Source organism: Mustela lutreola, chromosome 7 (genome assembly GCF_030435805.1).
Source record: "Mustela lutreola isolate mMusLut2 chromosome 7, mMusLut2.pri, whole genome shotgun sequence".
In the NCBI taxonomy this organism is placed as follows: domain Eukaryota; kingdom Metazoa; phylum Chordata; class Mammalia; order Carnivora; family Mustelidae; genus Mustela; species Mustela lutreola.
The window spans coordinates 55,359,192-55,381,460 of NC_081296.1; the positions used below are offsets into that span (position 1 = coordinate 55,359,192).

General features: G+C 51.9%; 1 protein-coding gene across 1 annotated transcript in view; it reads right to left on the minus strand.

The window, feature by feature from the left end:
- Nucleotides 1-2,869: 2,869 nt before the first annotated feature.
- The window catches only part of ANP32A (acidic nuclear phosphoprotein 32 family member A), a 37,556-nt gene continuing 18,156 nt past the window's right edge, over nucleotides 2,870-22,269 (minus strand). Inside the window, exons 2-7 of the mRNA XM_059180931.1 lie at nucleotides 10,508-10,657; nucleotides 10,193-10,315; nucleotides 8,088-8,286; nucleotides 6,842-6,939; nucleotides 4,376-4,439; nucleotides 2,870-4,124 (exon numbers count right to left, since the gene is read on the minus strand). Of these exons, the coding sequence (XP_059036914.1) occupies nucleotides 4,063-4,124; nucleotides 4,376-4,439; nucleotides 6,842-6,939; nucleotides 8,088-8,286; nucleotides 10,193-10,315; nucleotides 10,508-10,657 (696 nt within the window). The 3' untranslated portion in view covers nucleotides 2,870-4,062. The remainder of the gene's footprint in view (nucleotides 4,125-4,375; nucleotides 4,440-6,841; nucleotides 6,940-8,087; nucleotides 8,287-10,192; nucleotides 10,316-10,507; nucleotides 10,658-22,269) is intronic.

Genomic DNA, 22,269 nt, shown 5'->3' on the forward strand with positions numbered 1-22,269 from the left:
AAGCTCCAACAGGAAGTTTCTCACTTTCCAAATTCCAAGGACCAAGCTTCACTTAACCAGATTGGGTTCCAGGCCCTTCCTTGTACTGGCCACTATGGTCTAAGTTCAGAATACACTAAATGGCCAGGACTGGGTCATCCCAGAAACTGGAGAGGGTAGTCCCACTTGAACCTCAGGTTCCATATCCATGTGAGTCCCTCTGGGGGACCCCAGAGTGTTGTTGCCAGACCCAACTCCATAGATGTCTCCTACATCAGCTTCCTGTCACTGTTAGTCAGCAAGGCTACACAAGTCCCCTCAGGTTGGAGTCTTTCTTGTCTCTCCCCTGCATACGCATGGCGCCCCCTGATTTGGCCTGACCTGCTCTCCTCCGTGCCACCATCTCCCACCCTCTCCTCGGCCCTGTTCACTCACCCGGGGGCCCAGCCTGCCACAGGGGCCTATCTAAGGGCTGGTGCAAGGACTCAGGGCCACCATTGTGCAAAGCTGCTTCTTAGGGACCCACAGTGGGAATCCTTCCAACCACGAACAATGAGTTTCTGAACAAGGATAAAAACAGCCTTTGCAAGTCAGCAAATGAGAAAAACGGAACTGCTCATCACCGCCGCCCCCCACCCCCTTCCCTCATGCCTGGCTCTTTTAACACAGTGGATAGGAATGGGGTCTCTCACATTAGGACGTAAGTTTGAGGCTTAACTGCCACTGACTAGCCGGGTTAGTTGTCTCCTTGAACTCTGACTCTACAAGATCTATGCAAGGATTCAGGGAGACCATAGATATAAAGCACAGGGCACGGGGCAGCTCATAATCTAGAATCATCACCATCATTATTCTCTTTCCAAGGACAGTTCTCCATCAGGAAATGTGCACAGGTTCCCTGGATAATCAATGGGAGACACAATGGGGAAGCCACCCCCCCCCCCCACACACGCACCACGCATCTTTAAAAACATAGGATGCTCTCCAAAGCCACACGGAACCCACGATGTGCCTGGTGCTTGCTACATCCTGTCAGCCAAAGGCCTGGCTGTTCTTCCCAGGAGATGCTATCCCACTTCCCACAGTAGCGGGCCTCCCTGCGACCACAGTGACGTTGTGGGTATGAGGCAGCCACCCGGGAACAGGGGTCCTGCTTTCCAGGTTGGCTTTGCCATGGCCTTCCTCTTCCATCCAATGGGACTATTGATGACCCGGTGATTTCTAACAGTCCTCCCCTCTCAAGGGTCCATGCACTCAAGCTCTGCCAGCACTCAAGCTCTGCCCGCCACACCCTCATGGTGAAGGGGGAGGAACTGCATGAACATAGCTGGCCCATATGGGTGGTCCCAGTTTGGGGGAGGAGGTTGCTGGCACTTGGGGGTAAGGAAAGAGGGCTGACTCTGGAAACAAACCTCCATAGCTTATTACTGGTGCTGCTTGCTGCTCTTTTCCAGCTGCAGGACCTTGGGCCGATCCCTCTGAGCCACCGGTAGAACAAGGAGGATGGCATTTCCCTGCGTGGCTATGAGGATTCTGTAAAATGACCGAGATGCTGCAGATAAAGCCTGGCACCAGGTACACAGCCAGTTCAATAGATCGGCTTTTCCTGGCTCTCCCCCTTGCACTGAGCTTCCTCTTCTTCCTTGCCATTCATGAAATGGAAATAGCCCCAACAAATGGGGATTCAGGCCAGCTCCATCACTTCTCACCTCCCTGTCACTTGACCTCAGTTTCCCTCATCTGTAAAATGGGCACAGTAATCCTTTTCCTCGAGGATTGGTGTGAATGCGTTGTATGATTGATAGCCTGTTCTCTTAATCCCATCAGCACTAACCTGTTCATCACCATCCATTATGTTTTATAGCATGTAGGTCCAGAACTACGAGTCGACTAACCCCCAAAACCTCCAAAGGAGTCAGGGCCAGAAAATCCAGGGCTGGGTCTGCCAGTCTCTTGATTCCACTCCACTCCTATGTTCTTTTCCTGGCTCCTCCTTGCTGCCCTAGGGTAGAGCACAGCACCTGGCCCTGGGAAGCCTTCTCTTCATCCTGCACCCAGAAGAGTGGGTCCATCATTCTCCCCTCAAGAAGCACCTTATTCTGTGGGAACCGCACAGAACTAGCCCTCGCTGTGGGGTTCGAGGCTGTAGGGCTGAGAATGAACGTATGTGTATGTGCATTCACTACCATAGTACATTGGTATAACCCTTCTGCAAAACACAGAACCTTGCACCTAAGCCTCAGCAATGTCAACTTTTGTTCAAGGACCCTACTTTTAAGCATTTGTACAAAAAAAACCCCCACAAAATGTCTTAACAGAACACTCACTGTAGTGAGAAGTGGGAAATAACCCAAATGTTTCTCTAGACACGTGGTTAGCATTCAGCAAGTCCGAACAGTGAACGAACTGCTACTTCATCATTGAAGACACAGGCTTTTGAACTCTTCAGAGATAAGAGAAACGACCATCATCATGGTAAGTCAAAAAGGAGTAGATTTGTTTTATACGTTCCCGAGATCTTCAAGCACATGTCCTTTCTCCAGAGTCTGAACAAAACCGTAAGAGAATTCAAAATAAGGTCTCAAAGTTGGCCTAACAAAATTTTTGGTGATCATTTTGGTGTTTGAGTAATTTTTTGTATCTTTACATCTTTCTGGGGTTTTATGCTGATGACGAAACTCTCGACGAGGACAGCACACCACCCAACCTTGTTTTGGGAGCCAAGGCATCCAAAACTCAGGCATCAGGTTACCTGCCCTGGAAAGAAGCTATTTGATCAGATAACCTGTGCTAAGCTTCCCTCCCCCGCCCCATCAGCTAGCAGCTTATCTGGAATGCATCTTAGAAAGACTGATGACCCTGTTGGACTCAAAGAAGCCACCCCCAAAAAAATTGTATAAAAAGATTTATTGAAATTTATCAATGACAAACAGACATAAAACTCAAAAGTTTGGCTCTTCTGAGGGGTAGGAGAGAAACCGGTGCAGATGTTCTTTTATACAGATGAAACACGGGCTAGGAAATCACACGTCACTTCTAAAGCAATCCAGAAGAGGGACATGAAAGCAAACCTGTACATTCACCAGGAATTTGCAGTCATTTCAGATTTCCACTAGGTAAGAAAATACAATTTTGCGTTAGTTTTTCCGTGCTCGGGTGTATGAAAAAAAAACCCAGCCGACATGCAGCAGTGTCTCCTGTGCTCAGGTCTGTAAAAATGGTCTAAGCACAGAAGTACACGTGGAGGAATTGTCTTGTCATTTTCATAAAACAAAGCGTTCTAATATTTTACAGAACAAGATAGGACACGGTTTTTTTTTGTTGTTTTGTTTTTTAAATCTTTTAAAGAGGTTGACGTTTGAGGGTTTGCTTCTTCTCTTTTAATTAGAATTACCAACTCCATTTTACTAACTCCTAAGCCTGCTGTTTTCAGCTCTCCAGCTCCTAACTCTGAAGAGTGACCTCAGAGTCTTCTTCGGAGAGCAAAGCCCACCACCATCTGTGAAGGAGGAAAGAAATGAGAGACGGGGAATGTCCCCCAACCAGTGCCAAAATACGCCTTTCGGTTGCTATTTACAAACCAGGGCGTTGGATGCCTCTAGAAGGCCCAAGAAATGCAGGAATCACGGGAACCCGAATAAGAGGTAAGATGCCGGCTGGTGCTCAGGCCCTCCCGGGCTTTTAAGAAACCAAAAACGGAGGCCAGCCATGACCTTCCAACCGATTCCAGAGACTCGGGAAATACCAGGAAGTGTGAGAGCCCTCCAAACCGTCCTCTTTGAGAGTAAGGAACAAATGCTCACTCGGTGTGTACTCAGCTATCGCATTTACAGGGACAAAACCAGACACAAAGAAAAAGTAGGGGAAAAAAAATAAAGAGTGGCAGTAAAAATAGTATTTTATTCCACCCCCTCCCGCCCTCCCTCCCCCCCAACAACCCCCAGTACACTTTTCCCCTCTCGTTCCCACAGCAACGTTACAATCAGAAAAAAATAAGTTTCGGGGGGCGGGATTTCGGGGGGGGGGGTAATGGGTAAAAACAGTCAAATCACAATAGGAATTTTTCAAAATAGGTTATTCCACTTAGTCGTCGTCTTCTCCCTCATCTTCAGGTTCTCGTTTTCGCTTCTGACCCCTTTCTTCTTCTGGAAGAGGAAGGAAAAGGCATTTAGGTTAAAACACTGATCCTGCCCCTGACTCAACCCACCTGCCGGGAAGCCAGGGGACCACGCATCTGGGAAGGTTTGCCGCCCCTGGCAAATCTGAGATGGGGAATCTGCCAAGACAGGGAGGCCCCAGGAGCCTCAGACGGTTGGGTCCTCTGGGCCTTTGCCGTCTACTCTGCCAAATGAGGGGGCCAGGCCGCTACCCGCCGAGAGTAAAAATGCTGCCATACCACCAACTTCTTCTTCGTCTTCCTCATCATCTACTTCCCCGTCGTTATAACCCTCTTCATCCTCCTAGGAAAGAAGATGGATGGCGGACATTAGGGGTGCCTCCTTCCCAGGGACATGCTGAGGAAGGCACTTCCCTGGACCATGGGAGAAAAAAAGTGGAGGCTGCCCCTGCCTCTCAGAGCCCCACAAGAACCTGTAACCTCAGGATGGATCCAGAGCAGAGGTCCCCTTGCCTCAAGGAGCCCATTAAGAATCTGACAAAGCCCGGAACCCCTTGTCCAGAAAATACCCACACTACACATAGGAGCTGTAAACCCAGGCTCAGAATTTCTGACCCCGAGTCCCTGTAACTCAGGCACGCCTTCCTGAGTGTGTGCTCTCCAGAGAAAAAGCTCCCCACGCCAACTCGGTCCTGCAAAGCCAGCCAGCTTTTCGTTTGGCTTCAGAACAGTTCTGCCTTCGAGGGAAGACCCCAGTTTTAGCAAATCCAGATTCCGTGGGCAAGCTCAACCTTGCCCTACCCAGCCCGTCTACCACTCTGCACACGTGGATCCCTTGGAGGGGAGGGTAAAGGCCCCCTAAGGATAGCATTCCCAGCTCCTTCAGAGTCGGCAAGGTGTATGAACTCATTCTCAATACAGGACCGCTGCCTTAAGCTGTTCCTGCAGTCCCCTGCTAGTTGAATATCTGCAGGCCAAACACCATTCCTAAAGCATAAGGCAACTTGTTGTTTAAAAAGAACTTGGTGGGGGCGCCTGGGTGGCTCAGTGGGTTAAAGCCTCTGCCTTCAGCTCAGGTCATGATCCCAGAGTCCTGGGATCAAGCCCCGCATCGGGTTCTCTGCTTGGTGGGGAGCCCCCACCAACCTCTGCCTGCCTCTCTGCCTACTTGTGATCTCTGTCAAATAAATAAATAAAATAAAATAAAATCTTTTTTTTTTTTTTAAAGATTTTATTTATTTATTTGAGAGACTGAGATCACAAGTAGGCAGAGAGGCAGGCAGAGAAAGAGGGGGAAGCAGGCTCCCCACCAAGCAGAGAGCCTGATGTGGGGCTTGATCCCACAACCCTGAGATCATGACCTGAGCTGAAGGCAGAGGCTTTAACCCACTGATCCACCCAGACACCCAGTAAAATAAAATCTTAAAAAAAAAAAAAAAACAAAAAAAGAACGTGGTGATAGACTTCTTTTTGTCAAGGGAATACCCTTTTATAATGTCACCAAATAGTTCTTTAATCAGTCTGTTTGCTAAGACTTTTTTTTGGGGGGGTCTGTGTATAAGCTCTCCTTCGCTGGAAACTGGGACTCTGCAGATGGTCAATGAGATTACCAAAAAAACAAAACAAAATAAAACAAAAAAAACATTCCAAAAACAAAAGAAAACCAAAAAATCCCCAATACCCCACCCCCAAAGAAACCCCTGCACACTGTGTCTCCTGTGACAGGAAGTGCAAGATGAGAAATCCATTAGCCAACCAGACCTACTGCCCTGTCCTGGGGGGACCTGTTTCTCTAAGTCTTTATTTTTTAAAAACGCGCAATATTCTTTAGAACTGAGCCTAGTGGCCCACACTTAGGGAGAAGGAAAACTCAGCAGCTGAACAAGACAGGAACCAGGCTGATCACAGTGGCTTTTTTCTGTTTGCCTTGACCGGACTCTCCCAAGCATGGGGGTGGGCAGAGATCCAGCCCAAGCGGGTCTGTGTGTGGCAGGCAGGTGTCTGCACTCTTAATGGATAGAGATGGCAAATCAGGGGGTGGGGAGGCGTGGGGGGGCGGGGAGTGGGGAAAGAGGCAGGTCCCTTGTCTGCGCTGTTGTCACTTTAAGCCTCTCGAGGTCTAACCTTTGTAATTAGCAAGAGCTGACTTAGAATTCCAACAAGTCATGAACATGATCTGCTAGAGGGAGACTCCAAACACCTAAACACAAGACCTAGCACACAGAACCGAGAACCCTGAAGGGTATAAAGGCCTAAAACAGCAAGTGGTCAAACACTGTTCTCGAGTTTTGGTTTACAAATTATTATATCCTCTTAAGAATTCACTGAGTTGATCCCTATTAACAACCGAGATGCAAAACAATACCTATTCGACAGATGAGGAAAGAGTCTCAGAAAGGTTAAGGAACTTATCCAGGGACGCACAGCCAGCAAGTGGCAGAGCTGGGCTCACTCCCCCACCCCCCAGACTGGGCTGTAGTAACTCTCACAGACATGCATAGGTCTTGTTAAGAAACTGGGGTGTCAGCATAAAAGCATTATTTCCACATGCGCCAGGGACCCTGGTCACTGTCATTTGGCACCCAGCAGTGTCTTACCCTACCACTGGCACAGACTACCAAGGTAGTCTTTGGTTTTCCCTAGCAGACTCTAAGCACAGAGTAAATACCTGAATTAACATACAACTGCGAAGAGGCAGTAAGGCAGGTGGACCCTGGGAGATGGTGCCCCTGCCCAGCCCCTTACCTCCTCTTCTCCACTCACGTCCTCCTCTTCTCCTTCCTCCTCCTCCTCTTCATCCTCCTCATCTTCCACTACCTGAGCATCTTCATCATACTCTTCCTCTGTGCGGCAGAAACGGGGACAGGGGAACTGGGGGTGAGCTGGTCTCCCTCACAGCACAAACCCAGGCTCGTGGGCCCGGCACAGTCTTTGGTGGGGCCCAGGACCCTCTCATACCCACCGGTGCCCACACCAGGGATGCTCCAATAGGACTCAACACATCTGGAAGTAATCCAAAAGACAAGCCCTCCCCTCCCAGCTTTTACAAAAGCAGAGATCCCTTGTGGAGGCTCAGACCACAGAGCAATTACGGGATCAAAGGACCAAGTCACAGGGCTTACAGAAGCCAAGACGCTTATTCACTTGGAAAGAGCATCTACCAAACTCCTGGCTTTAAAGGTGAAAATCCGAGTCCTTGAGGGGAGAAGTGACTTGTTCAAGGTCACTCATCAAGTTAGCCACCGAGGTGGGCCTAGAAACCTGGGCCCTTCCCGTTGGGTGAACACATGTGTGAGTATCTTGCAAAACACTCCAACCTAACAAGGAAAAACAAAAAATCTTGTGTGTGGATTATGGGCGAAATGTCTCCTTTCTCATGGTTACTGTGGCCATGAAGCCCTGTAGGGAGGCCGCACTGTGTTAGCACATGGGAAGGGGACAGCGGGAGGTGGCCCTCTCTTTTCTTCCTTCCTTCCTCCCTGTAGGCCCTGCTGGCTCACACTCACCCTCACTTCACTACCAGGGTGCTCAGCACAGCCCCTGCAAGCCTCCTCCATCTCCCAACCCCTCCTCACTCCCTTACACCTGCACCCTGGAGGTCCTGTGTCCTGCAGCCACCAGGGGGCTCCACACCCTCTCCAGCTCCTGCCCTCCTCTCCATTAGGGAGACCTAGATGAATGGTACCCTCAAGCCACACCCCATCTTCCCCACTACTGGGGGGTGGGAATTGAGCCCAGGGGCATACTACAGAGACACTGTAGGATCTCATTCCAGGGGCCTCTGGAAAAAGAAGAAAAACCTGACAGTAGGGTTCAGTTAGATGCTTCTCAAGTCGTTACCATGCCATCAGGGAGACTCAGGATGCTTCTCTGCGGTTCTAGACTCCGTGAGCAAGATCAGGGACCATGGTTAACAAAGCAGCCCCCCTTCCCTCCACAGCTGTGCAAAGGAGACCACCAGCCTGCCCCTATCCACCCCCCCAGCACCCACCGTCCTCATCCTCCTCATCGTCATCCAGGCCCTCCACGTAGCCCTCGGCGTCCGAGTCAGGGGCCTCCTTGTCGTCCCGGTCGTAGCCATCGAGATACGTGAGCTGCGGGAGGAGCTTGAACACGTTTTCTCGGTAGTCGTTCAGGTTGGTTACCTCACAATTGAAAAGGTCTAAGCTCTTGAGGTTTTCTAACTTTTTCTGCAAGCAGAAAGATGAAGTTCAACAGTGAGTTGTGGAGGACGGGGGGGGGGGGGGGGGGGCAAACAACCCAGGGAAACAGTTGGAGAAAATGGCTTTGCTCTGCCCAGCCTAGTCACTGATGGATGGATCTCAGTTCCCGCCACTGGAAAAGGCCCCCTTAGGGCCTCATCCAATGGCAACAAAGTCTGCAAGTATGGCTTTGGCCCCATCAGTGACTGGCTTCAAATTAAGCTGTGGCTCCCCCTGAGGCTCCAGCCAAGAGCTTTGCTGTTGTCCCCATGACTGGGGAGCCAGAGGGAAACGGAAAAGGTGGCACAAACTAACAAGGTCTATTAGTAATGATGGTGAGGATGACGGCCCTTAACACAGCACACCAGGTAGCAGTGGCTCAGTTTATCCTCACAGCCCTGATAAGGCAGAAGTGATTACTAGTCCAGCAGCTCTCAAGATCTCAAGAGCAAGAAGTCATTCTCAACAGGTCAAGGGCAGGGAGGGAGTTGTGGCCTGGGCGGGGTGGGGTGGGTGGGCACAACCCCAGCATCTTCTCATCCCGCAGAGGGGAGCACAGCACATCACTCACACTGGTCACCAAGGAGAAGCTACAGAAAGGCACGTGGTCTGTGCAGGGAGAATAGGGTGTGTTTCTGTGTGCGTGCATCTGTGTGTGCCTAGGTCTGACCTTTAATGGTAACCAAATCACAATGATTTATATACACACACACTTGGTCTCCATACCCGTCTCCCCAAATACACATATACAGAACTCCAAAGATTGTCCTATGAAATCATTAAATCAGGGCTTCCAAGTAGATCAAAATAGGAGGCTGGCGGAAGACCTGAAAAGAAGGTCTATGGGAAGCATATCTCTTAGTGGCCTCCATGCCACCTATGGTAGAAGTCTGAGCTTAACGAAGAAGGACCAGCTTCCGCCATGCTGGCCCATCAAGCCGACCCTCGAGTGTCCAGAGTGTGAGGAGTGCTCTGTGCACAAGAACCTACAAACCCAAACTGAGCGATGCCCCAACTTGTCCTAATGCGGCAAAGCTGGCAAAACAGCCTCACGACCTGGCCCTGATTCTGAGGTATGTGGCTTGCGGGACGGTTCCTACGTGTATGTTTACAGCAAATGTGCTCATTAGATGCGACATTATTTCTCTGTTTCAAGAACGCTGTTAATCAATGACACAGCTGAAATCAGAGGAACACAATCCTTCAGACGCAGTAATGCAGACACTGTTGTTCTGACCCAGCCTTGCCCCTTCCTGGCGAATAAATCCATGAAATGTGAGGCAGGTTCAGCTGTTTGAAGATGAGGCCCCGGTCACCATCACACCGAGAACTGGAGACCAAGGGTCAGTCACCCTCTTCTGTGCCCCTTAGGAGAGTAAGGCCGGCATTGAGGCTCTCATTCTATACCATCCTGTGCCATCCAGGGCACTGTCTCACCATTCGAAGGTACCAGCCTCAGGCCAGCCATCGGAGGAGAAAACAAGTGGCCAACTCCAGGGACAGCAGAATTCCTGATGGTTCCGCCCTCCCCAACGAGGGACAAGGAATCATGCTCTAAGAAATGACAGCTTGGGTTTCCAAAGCTGAGCAGAAGCTGTACGAAGGAAAGCCCCAAGGTGAGGGTCAGAACCCACCCTTGCCTCCCGACCGCCACTCGGCTGTGTGACCTTGCTCAAGCCACTGAGCGTCTCTAGGCTTCCGTTTCTCTATGGACCAAGCAGAAATGAGCTCCAACTCTACCTCGTGGCCCATAACAAGAGTCAAATAAAGTAAGATACATAGGGCAGGGGGGAACGACAGAAAAACAATACTCTACAAAGGTAAAAGTAGTAGTCCCTGATACCAATCCCTCCCCCCTCCCACCCTGTGGAGGGGAAGGACCCAAATGACTCACCAGTGGCTCTATTGTGCTGAGGTCTTTAATTTTGTTGCCACTTAAATTTAGATGCGTGAGGTTCGGACACTTTTCTGCCAATACTTCCAGGCCCCCTGAGATTCTGTTATCGCTTAGTTCAAGCTAAACAGGGCAGGGAGGGGAAAAGTGCAAAGAGCTGGTAAAATGAAGGCCAAGGGCCCAGAGCACTCGGCCCCCAGCAGACAGGCGAGGGGCAAGTCAGCGCACTTGCCCGGCTCCCCCTCAGTTCCGCTCTGCAAGCACAGAGTAACGACCCCCTCCTCCCTGCCCACACACACTCCTCACCCTATTTACCTTCTTAAGTTTGTTTAACTTTGGTAAGTTTGCGACTGAGGTGAGGCCTACGTTGATTGTACTTAAGAACTCCAGTTCCTCAAATTCATCTGTGAGGCCTTCGATTTTGCCTTCGATCGACCGGCAGTTGTCGAGGACAAGCTCTTTCACCTGCAAAGGGAAGGCCAGAGTGAATGGAGGGGCAGACTCGGGACTGGGGCTGGGGAGGGGGGTCAGGCCTCCTCAGGACGGGGAGACAGGTCCTTCAGTATATGACGGTGGCACCCGCTTGCCTCTCCGGGAGCAGGCCACCGCCAACACCCACCCTGGGCTTCCCACCTCTACCTGAACTGAGGGCAGGGAGGGCTGTAGTAGGGACACACTCCCGAAAGGAGCTTGGGCCGGACCACAGTGACACACTCCATAATCCCTGGTGGTCATTCCAACCCCACTGCCACACTGCTTCCAAACTCCTGTTAAAAATCAGCCACCACAGTCTCCAGCTTCCCGTCAGCCCTGGCCACTCCCATGGCCCCATGGCCTCGGCCTGACCACCTCCCCAGGCCAGCTACCTTCCTTCCCATCCTCAGGCCCCACTGTCCTCCACCTCTGTGCACCTGTGACCCTCTGATTGTGGATGGGTCCCCAGACACACATGGCCGCTTGTTCCCACCGGCTTGCCCACCAGAGCCCGCCCACCAGGTCTGGTGCTTGTCACCATGGTCACCGACTTGGCCTGGCCCAGGGTAGGGGCAGCATACTCTATTCTGCAGAGCAGCCACAGGACTTCCTGTAATGATGGACGCCTCCTGCTCTGCCCATGAAAGGAGCCACTGGCCATATGCAACATGGCTGGGGAGAATGAGGGACTGAGTTTTCATTTTCTTAATTTAAGTGTAAAAAGACACTACTTAAAAAGACACTACCATATTAGGTAGAGCCTCTCTAGGCCCTGCTCTTCACAGGGCCCTGAGAGTAGATGTGAAATCCCCCAAAGTGACAGGCTGAGGCCATCAAAGAACAAAGATCGGTCTTCAGGAAGCACCTCTGTGACCCTATGCCTTCTTTAAAACTCCCTGGAGACAATGTTGCCACCGTAGTTATGTTTTCCTCGTTTCTATTCTTTCCCAAGTTTGGGTCCAAATCCTTTCTAATCATGTAGAAAGTCTGATAAAAAGCCATGTCTTGGGGTGCCTGAGTGGCTTAGTGGGTTAAATAAAGCCTCTGCCTTCCGCTCAGGTCATGATCTCAGGGTCCTGGGATTGAGCCCCGTATCAGGCTCTCTGCTCAGCAGGAAACCTGCTTCCCCCTCTCTCTCTGCCTGCCTCTCTGCCTACTTGTGATCTCTGCCTGTCAAATAAATAAATAAAAATCTTAAAAAAAAAAAAAAAAAAGCCATGTCTCACTGGGTTGGTAAAAGGCAGATGTGGCTGAAGGTGATTCCAGGCTCCAGTACAGATGGGAGGGAGACAAGCTGAAAAGTAAAGAAAAGATCGAGTCTGGGGCTTGAATGACCCTGGGGAGTCAGCAAGGGAGGCCAGGGTGTCCCACCCTCCAGGCAGATGTCTGTGGTTACCCACTCCTGTCCTGCAGTCCAGCTGCTCCCTGGCCACCCAGGGCTGCCAGGCCCCGTAACGGTGACTCCTCCTGGCTGCACCCAGTGCTCGACACCTGACTGCTCGCTAGAACCTTAGGGAAGCCTGCATCCAGGTGGCTGGTATGCTGCTGGCCTGGGACATCCACCCACATGTTACTTGTCTTGGATGGGTCACATGGCATCAGACAGTACAGTCTAGTTCTTCTCAATAGCAGTCCCATATGGTCCAAAGGGTCATGCCAGCCCCTCAGAGTCTTTCTTTCTCCTGGATAAGAGGACCAATTTGCTTAGACCTTCCTGCTGGGCCCAGGACGACCGCCTTGCCACAGTCCCCAGGGGGAATCTTGGGGGAATAGAGTCCGCAGTGGGCCTGCCATGCTCCTTCTCAGCCCACCTCTGTCAGCAGGCAGACCACAGGAGCTCAGGGGCACATCTGGGCTGCAGAGCCCCACAGCTGCCCTGCTTTCCGCCTCCTTGGTGCAGAGAGGTGGTAGGCTCAGCCCAGCACAACAGCACAGTTTGCCAGGAGGGGCCGAAGCCAGGCACAGGAGCTCCTTCCCAGAGCTGACCTGTTCTGGGCCCAGGCACTGGCCGCCAAGGCCCGCCTATCCCTTGGATTTAGGATGGGAGAAGTTAAGTCCTTTTCCACTCCCTCAGTCCCCAGGAGAGGCCAGATGTCTAGGTCAAGCCACCTTCTCAAGGTCACTGGCAAGAGTGGCTGGGAATAAATCCTATGAGGCCTTTTACCCCAGGGCAGGAAATCAGTGTAGAGCCAGGAAGCCTGCCCTTAGGGGAGCAGGGCAAACAGAGGGAGAGCCACTGTGCTGGGGGAGGGAAGGCCACCACCTCTGCGGCACTGGAGCCACAGGGCCCACAGGCTTCAGAAGGCACTGCGGATTCCTGAAGCTCCACCAGAGAAAGACAAATATGAGAAGGGATCCTAGCCCAGCCTCAAAGATTTCAGACGTGTGGTTTTTCCAGATGGGTCAAGGGCTTCTCCTCTTAACGGCCATAAGCCAAGGAAAAGAAGGTCTTAGAGACTGGGGGAGGTGGTGTTGGGAATTGGGGGAATTCTTCCCTGGAAGCTGGCGTCTCTTCCAGAGAGACACAATGCTGCCTGGGAATTCTACAGACAGACCCAGGGTCCCAGTCCCAACTTCCACCACCACGACCAACGGCGGGGACATTCCTCTCAAGGACAATACTTAAGCTGCTACCACTAACGTTTTTTGTGGGTTTGTTGTGTTGGTTTTTTTTTTTTTTTAAGATTTTATTTATTTATTTGACAGAGATCACAAGTAGGCAGAGAGGCAGGCAGAGAGAGAGGAAGGGAAGCAGGCTCCTTGCCGAGCAGGGAGCCCAACGCGGGGCTCAATCCCAGGACCCTGGGATCATAACCTGAGCCAAAGGCAGAGGCTTTAACCCACTGAGCCACCCAGGCGCCCCACCACTAACGTTTTTATTCCTAGTAACAGTCAGATCTTTCCTGAGCCCTCAACAAGTACCCTTAATGTGCTTCACCTGCACCAGCTCACCTAATCCTCACCACTGCTCTCTGGGGGGGAGTTTCCCATCTCACCCCAGAACCACTGGCCCTCAAGTCCCAGGAATGGTCAGCACCAAGCTGGTCAGTGCTGGCTCCTAACTGTTTCTCAAACCTTCCCAAACAAATGTGAGGTCCAAGTTCTCTCAGAACTACCTCAACTCTCCAAGCTCCCCGACACCCTTCTTCTAAGGATTCCACCAGCAGGATGGGGGCCAGTCCCATCAGTCCCCGCCACCGCTAAACTTCCTCCGTAAGCAAAACAAACCCCAAGCCAGCCCTCATTCAGATGAGGCTTCAATCAGGGAGCAAGGATGTGGAGAGGGGTTGGGGGAGTGAGTAGGAAGAGCCCCCCTCCCCAGCCACTTGGGCAGGCCCCCTGCTGTCTGGTCCCAGGTGGCCCTTACAGGTCAGGTACGTGGGGCCTCTGGGACCCCCACCTCTGGGACCCCTACCGGTTTTTGCATTTCCTTCCTGGCAGGGGGTTTCAGCAGTGTTGGGGCAAGATCAAAAAGGTGAGAGAGGGGCAAGGCTTAGACTTGGAGGCTGCTGAGATCACCAAAAAGCCCAAACCACAGCTGCTTTGGGGAGTGACTGTCACTTTGGAGATGGCAGGTAAGCTCCCTGTGAAGTATCTGAAATGGACCAGACAAAAAACAAAAACACCAGCCCAACAGGAGGCCTAGAGTCATCCCATGCACCCCCTCCTGACCCTGGACTCCATGGAAGGCTGCCCTTTCCTAGAGCTCTGGGACAGGCTCACATGTTTCCAAACCCGCAACCAGCCCCACACGCCTCAGACCCACTCGGAGCTCCTGCTCCAGTCCCAACCCACTTCCTCCCCGTCCGTGTGGCTCCAGACCCTTCCAAGCAAAGAGCGTATCCCTTTTACAACCAGGGTGTGTTCTGCTTAAAAAAGAAGAAAAAAAAAATTAAGGTCCACGTCCCCCTGCCAAATCCTGGGTGTGAGCTAAGTGCAAAGTTAAAATTAAACTGAAAATTTGTACTTTGGGTTTAGATTCTCTCCCAACTCCACTGGCCCTTTAAAAATATCTGAATGTGGTTCCTCTCTCTCTCCAGCCCAACCACTGGCTTCCTCCGCTGGTGTCAGAAGCTTTTCAAACACCCATGGACAGAAGTACTCGGGACTCTATGCTTCACCCCTCAGGTGTCAGCACCCCCCAGGGGTCTGTATATTCATCCTCGGCCCCAACTGAGAGGTCGGGTGGGAGGGGGGCAATGAGGCTTCCCAAGGAATCAGACTGTCCGGCTCTGGTATTTCCTGAAAAACTTGTCCCCAAAGCAAGGACACAGCAATCGCTTCTCACCAATGGGAGCGGAACCGTCCGTGATAAACACAAACACATTATTACTCTAAGGAACAACCCATTGCTTGTTTCAAAACTGTGAAATCTTGTCTTCACAGTTCTCTCAAATTCGATCATTTCCTCTCTATTCTCTACACTGCAGTCCTGGTCACGGTCATCTAAGTCACCCCAAGTCTGTTTTTGCCTCCAAATGGGGTCTCTGTGACAGCGGGGGGACAGCTGGACTACTGGAACATTCAAGTAGCCCAACTCCATCCCTGAGCTCTGAGGCTCTGGCTCCGCAGAAAGGGGAGAACGGTATCTGTTTAACCCACGAAGTGCAAACTCCAGCCTAGAAAACATGCCTCCTGGCTTCCTGCCGCTTGGGGGTGGGGGTGGGGGTGAGTCCAAGTTTTTAAACGGACCTAAGGAGGCCCTCCACTAGCCACCTCCCTACCTCCCCCAACTACAGGGCTCCCCACGTCTCACTCCTGCACCACAAATGGTGTTCAGGCCCCCCTCCCCAGGAAGCCTTCCCCCGCCCAGCTCCGAGCATCCCAGGGCACCGAGGGCAGCTGCCACATGAATCATTTAATCGTGTATTAAGCATCCGATCCTCCTAGAGGTCAGGGACTGTCCTTCCCCATAATCAGCCTAGCAGGGGGCGGACACCAGAGTAAGTGCTTAACAAACATCCCGTTACGGTGCCAGGCACAGCACTAGGTGCTGCGCAGTGAGTCAAACTGCTGTGAAACATACAGTGTAATCAGTCCCACACAGATGGGAATGAACCTGACCTCTTCTAGACAATGTGTCCCCCAGGAGGCAGGCCAACTGCGCACACTCCTCTTGACTTGACCCAGTGCTCTGTACACCGACCTCTTGCCTAGAAGCAGCCCCTGCCTCCATAAAGGGTGTACCTGTGACATTGTTATAGAGTAACATGCTGGGGACTCAGAGGCTGCTGTGAGCCACAGTTGGGGTCCTTGCCAGCAGGGGTGTGGTGCCGGCTGGGAGGGTGTTTACCAGCTGCCGTCTGGTAAACAGCTACTGGAGCAGGGTGCCAGGTAGCGGGCCGGAGCAGGGGGACCGAGTGCATTCTTTAAATGCCCAGAGGCCAGGCATGCTCAAGGAAGACAGGAGGGACCCAGAAAAAAACAAGAAAGGGGATGCACTGTATCAAATTCTGGACCAGCTATATAGTTGGCAAGACTTCGTTCAAAATGAAAATTTGAGGCCCACTGCTCAAAAGCCGTTAAGAATTCCAGAGACAGCGACAGCACTGCATTAAACCCAAGGGAGGGCCCTTCGAAGCCCAGGGCCCTGTGTGACTGCACAGGTCACAGGCCCATGATCAGGGGGCCCTGATTTAAAAGGACAGCTCAGGCCTAAAACAGAGATCACTGAAGGCCAGAACCAGAAAGAAGGAAGCTCTGGCGAGAACAGCTCTTTATGTTTCCAGGACCTCCGGAGGCAACGTGGAGAGGTGGACAGAAGGCAGGCTCTGGAGTCAGACAGACTGGGCTCCAGTCCACATTCTCCACTTGCTGGCTCATCTCACCTCTCCTGAGCTTCCGTTTCCTCCGATGGCAGTAATGCCCATCACCTAGAGCTGGATTACGTGAAATAACGCACTTAGAGCATCCCCTGCTTGGAAAAAGCCACTTGTCTTCTCCCGGATCCACAGCCACCTCTCCCCACTGTGTCCACAGTCACGGCACGAGAATGGGAACAAAGGGTGGTCGGCACATCTGAGCCACCAAAGTTGTCTTTCATGAAAGGCATGAAGCTTCATAACATTTTGGAGAGCGAAGATGTTACACCCAAAATACACCCCTCTTGACTTTGTATCTACACCTTGTTTTGTTTCTTTTTCCCCCAGGAGCCTCCAGCCTTGATTTTTTTTTTTTCTTTCACTGAGCAAGAATTCAATAAATATGTGTAGCTTTGGTTTCAACCCTGTCAGTCCCTGACCAATTTAGTTTTCAGGTTCCAGTCTTGCACAGAAGAGGAGACTCAAATCAAATTGACCCCGTGTTTTTTTGGTGCTCATGGGTTTTAAATAGGTCAGCTTTTAAATGGGCCATCCCCTGTTGCAGATTCCATTTCTAGCTAGAAGGCCAAACTGTTTGAGTCACCAAGGCTGAGGGGAAATGAGCTTCTTCCCAAAGGTGTTCAATAGGAGCGACAGATGCTTGTGATTCTGTTGTTTCGACCCTAAAATCTCTACTTTTGCTTAACAGTCTGTGGGGCAAAACCTGCAAAAACCGGTCAGGTTCCATGAGGGGAAAGCCAGGCTCTGGGAGAAGAGTCGGACATTTTGAAAGCTGGAAAGGCCTTCGGGATCATCTAGGTCAGTGGCTTTCTGACCACAGCCCACAGTAAAAAATACATTCCTGCCTTGGCTCAGTATACCCATGTGGTGTGTACAGGCACACACACCAAAACAAAACATACCCAATCACAATGACTCTTTTCTATTACATTGCTTTTAAAACACTGGTCCAGTTTAGCCCTCTTTTTGCAGAGGAAAAGACAAGGCCCAGAATTGGCCCTGGGCCCAGGAAACCCCGAGTGGGGTGGTCCTTCTGCCACACCATTTGCTCTGATCAAAAACCACCGTTCCCAGTGGAAGACTGTGCATCCTTCACATTGCTCACGAATTTCTGCTAACAGGAGGATATTCTGCAGCCCCTGGGGTCACTATGACTCTGGTCTCTGCACCTTAAAGATCTTTTAAAATCTTAACTAAGGGGCAGGGTCCCCAAATTACCTTAAAACAAAACAAAACAAATCTCTCCAAGAAGAAAAGCATCTGAGTGTCTGGATTTTGTTTGTTTCCTACAATAGAGCTCGGAAGGCACGGGTGGGAGCACATGGCCGCGGGAAGTCGGTGACGCCATCCTTATTATTTTAGGGAACCGTGGAACGCAAGCCGAGGCGCGCTGCGGCGTAATTAAGCTGTCGGCCAGGCCCAGGGAACAGGCCGAGCGCCGGCGCGGGGAGGGCCCGTATTAACATAAAGCCTGTGACTGGCTCCTGCGCTGCCTGGAACCGGATTCCTCCCTCCTCCAGCGGGCGTGGGGAGGTCTTGGTTTCTGCCTGGCCGAGAAAGAGGAGCTGGTTCCCTTGCAGATGCTTCCTCCAGCCAGAAGGACAGACGCAGCTGAACTGCAGGCCGGCCCCGGCAGCTGTAGGACCCGGGCTTTGGGCTGGTCCAGTGGGCCCATTCAGCAAGTGAACTCCCAGCAGAGCTGGGGCCGCTCCCTGATGTTCCACCCTTGCTTGCCTGCCTGGACACCTCATTCCTCCCTTCCGGACCCGTCTAGAGTCTACTCCACTTCCAGACCCTGTCCGTTCCACCTCTTGGACGAAGGCCTCCCTGATCACCCAGACCCTGCCCCAGCCCTACCCGCTTTGAGCGCATGTGAAGGACGGTATTCCCAGGGCAGCAGAAAATAGGCCCAGAAGGCTGTCTGGGCCTGGGAAGTGGGGAGGAGTCATCTTGGTCTGACTTGGCTAGAGAAAGGGGGTGTAGGGGGTACGGGGAGAGGTGAGGTCTGGGAACTGGTGGAGGGCACAATCCACTGGCAATCTAGCAGGCTGCCTCTTCTCCTTGGCTGTCCCTCTGCACCTGTAGTCCCAGAGGGCGGGATGAGGCAGGAGTCTGAAGTGCAGTCCAGCGAAGGCCCTGGTCCCAGCAGGTGGGATCTAAATGGGGACCAGGAGAAAGAAAGGGGGACAAGAAGCGTGGAGGTACAGTGCCAAGGATGGTCACTGTCCAGTCTGATGACTGGGATGGCCCCTGGTTACTTTGCCAGTAACTTGTCCTATGCCTTGGGGCAGTCCCCTACTGCGCACGCTGGACAATGGAGCTTGAGTGCAGAGAGGAGGCCCCCTTCTGTGGGTCCACATACTTTTAATCCCACCTCACATCCAAACTCAGCCTCTATTCCCCAAAAGGAAGTGGGAGATTTCATGGACAGAAAGAGCCCAGAATTCATCCCTGAGGGATGCCAGGAAGGAAATTTGGGGCCCCAGACAATTAATGAAACACAAAAATCAATCATGTAATCTCTTAAAACAAATCGGGATCACAAAAACAGCCCCCAGAGGCAAAGGGTGTTGAGTTCCAAATGCAGAAGTCTGGCATCGTCCCCTCTGATGTCTGCCATCTCCCACGGCAGCAGGGAGTAGGCAGCTCAGCCCATGGGGTCCTAGTCCCTGTTCGACAACACTGTGGTTCACAGAAAACCACACTGTCCGTGATGATCATATTAAAGAGCCATAGCTGGCCCCATGCAACAGAAGAGCCATGAGGAGACAGAAAAGAAAGGCCTGGAAAGCAGAAAGGCAAATCCTAGCCCATCTTCCTGAAACACTGCTTTGAACATGTCCTGTCAGGTCCTGTCACTCCTGGTCCACTGCCTTTACCAGCCACGGGGACTGCAAAGCCAGAGGATTCCCAGACTCCCAGCGACCCGGTGTGCCAGGACCAAACACCCAAGGCGGTTTGTCCCCACCCTCACCTCTCTGTCAGCCTCCCTGCCCTGCAGCCAACATGGTGACACCACCTGGCATTTCTTCCCATGTGACAGGTGACAAAGTGGTTCCCCAGACATCACTTCGTTGACTCTGCAGATGACTGGAAGTATACCCATCAGATCCCTCTCCCAGGAAAATGGCCCCTGCCCACCAGGGCCCTCTGAGAGAGCGCTGCTTGGCCACAGGGCACCTGGCAGTCCTTCTTTCTGCGGTCTCTCCTCCAAACACTGCCTTACCAAAGTCTGAGGTCTCCGTGTTTCCCTGCTGGTGCCCTGCCCACAGGGGTTGGCCTTCAGTAAACACTTGCTAAGTGGTCAAAATGGACTGGGTCACTCAAGCCAGAGCCAAGAGTGGAGCAGGGGTGGGCAATGGCTCCGAACAATCTAGATTCTAAAAGGCTAAAGAACCCCTTACTCACTTTCTGCAGCAAAGCATCCCACTAATTCCACTCTTAGGCAAATCCACAAACATGGCTTCCTGGACCCCCTGTCTGGGGTGGCTGCCTGGGGTGGCTGACTGGGGCTCCTGAAATCAGACTCGGGGATCTTTAGCCCAGCTGGGATCGCCTGTGGATAGAAGGGACTGTGTGCTGTGGAAATGCCACTGGAGTCCTCAAGTTAGCAGGGTCTGAAAAGACAGCGCAGGGTCTCTGCGGTGGGTCCCACGTGGACCTTCACAGCTACCCAGTCCCCATGGTTCCCGACATGGAAGAACAGTCCACAAAACAAAAGTTAATTCACTGGCTTCCTCAGTTTCACTCCTCGGGGCTCCATGAGCTGGCACGTCAAGCCTCTGCCCAGCCCGGCCCAGCAGCACAGCCCCGAATGTGCCTCTGATGGAACTTCTAGCTGGCTCTTCCAGAGTGCTTCAGAGAAGCCAAGGACCCCATCAGCACCACTGGACCCAAATCAGCTCCTCAGGTATCTGATGAAGCTCAGTGGAAACCAACCCAGTGACTCACCCAAGGTCACACAGCTAGCCCATCATGGAAATCCAAAGTCCTTGGGCTGTTCTCCATCCTCTCTCAATTTAGGGCCCACACCCCAAAGCCTCGGGCCTCTCCAGAGTGAACTCGTTAAGGCAAGAGGAAACAAGGAAATGGGCTGTGAGGAAGAGGGCCCCAGGCCGGATCCCGGCCCTCCTCCCTCCCTCCTGCCTCCGCGCACCCCCAGCAGGGCTGGAGATACAGAGAGGGCAGAGAAAAAGGCTCAGTTGTCTCCTTCCCTGCCACCTGAACCCAAGATGACAGCGGCAGTGGCAATGACAGAAGCGAGCAAACAGCATGGCACTCAAGTCCCCCCATCCAGTCATCCATCTGAAGCCACGATGAGGGACAGACACAAAACCCAATCTCACACAAGTGCCTAAAGCTGGGGGTGCAAGTTTCTTCTATCCACAGCAAATCAGCCAAGGGTCTCACATACGAAGCAATTTAATGTCAGTTCTTTCTCCTTGAGAGAGATGGGACATGTGCAACTTGCCTAAGTCTGTAAATGACAGGCTTACGGTCAAAGTATTAGAGAGGGACGTGGGCCCAACGTCCCTATCTGTTCCATGTCTGCAGACTGGCGGGGCAGGGAGGGGAGTAGTGGCAGGAGGGTGAGGAAGGAAGGGGGAAGCGAGAGGCTGCCCGGAGAAAGGAACACGGAGGGCAGAGGGACAGACAAACCCTGAAAAACGCCATAGGCACTGAAAAAGAGAGAAGAGATGATACACATAAAGGTTCAGCACATTCTGCGGGACTTCAGAGACAGAACTTGACCAGTATTTACTGTCTTTTAAAAAACAGGGTCCGGGTTAGGTTCCTGGTCCTTTGCAGATCTACTACAGCTGCTATAATCTCAAAAATGCTAAAAGCCAAGCCAAAGACCTTACAACCTTTATGATTCTAGAGGGGTCAGGGCGGGGCCCCACCACTGAAGAGACCTACTGAGTTCTGTCTTCATCCGCAGAGCCCATTCCAGGCTGTGTGGACAGAGACAAGTCAATAAGGGACAAGGTGCCTCGGTCAGGGTCCCCAAATACTCTGCTCCAACAGGTCTAAACCTTAAATTCTGAACCTTGAAGCCGAATGTTGAGGAAGGCCCTGAGGGTGGGAAGGGCCCTTACAGCTGCAGGCACTGGGAGGACAAAGGAACTGGCAATGATGGGGGGGCAGGGGCGCACGCCCGGGAAGAGAAGTCTTGTAATAAGCCATCTTTCTGCAACTATTTGAAGGAGTGTTACATGCATGCATAAGTCCAATTCTTCCAGGTTTTCTGGCACTTCAAGAACTGAGATCAGTGTGCAGGAATTGAAAGAGGCCGTTTTCAGTCCCCGTGTAAACTATAAGAGTGTTTAATGGGCACCTGGGTGGTCCAATCAGTTAAGTACTCAGGTCATGATACCCGGGTCCTGGGATGGAGCCCCGCTTCAGGCTCCTTGCTCAGCAGGGAGCCTGCTTCTCCCTCTCCCTCTGCCTGTAGCTCCCCGTTTGTGCTCTGTCAAATAAATAAATAAAATCTTAAAAAAAAAAAAGTTGCTGAAACACAAGAATGTAAAAAATAAATAAATAAATAAATAAGAGTGTTTAAGTCATTACAATTGTTCCCCAAAGGAATGGGCTGCTCTGAAAAATCCGTGCGTGGTCTCCCTGAGTATACAAATCAGAGGCTGCTAAGTGACCGTCCGCAGAGGACTCCACACACACCTGGTGCCGAACGATTATTAAATGAATTAATATTATATGATGAAGCTCTGTAAAGAGAGAAGCCTTGGGTCTTTTTCACCTCTTAAAAAAGGCTATGATTTG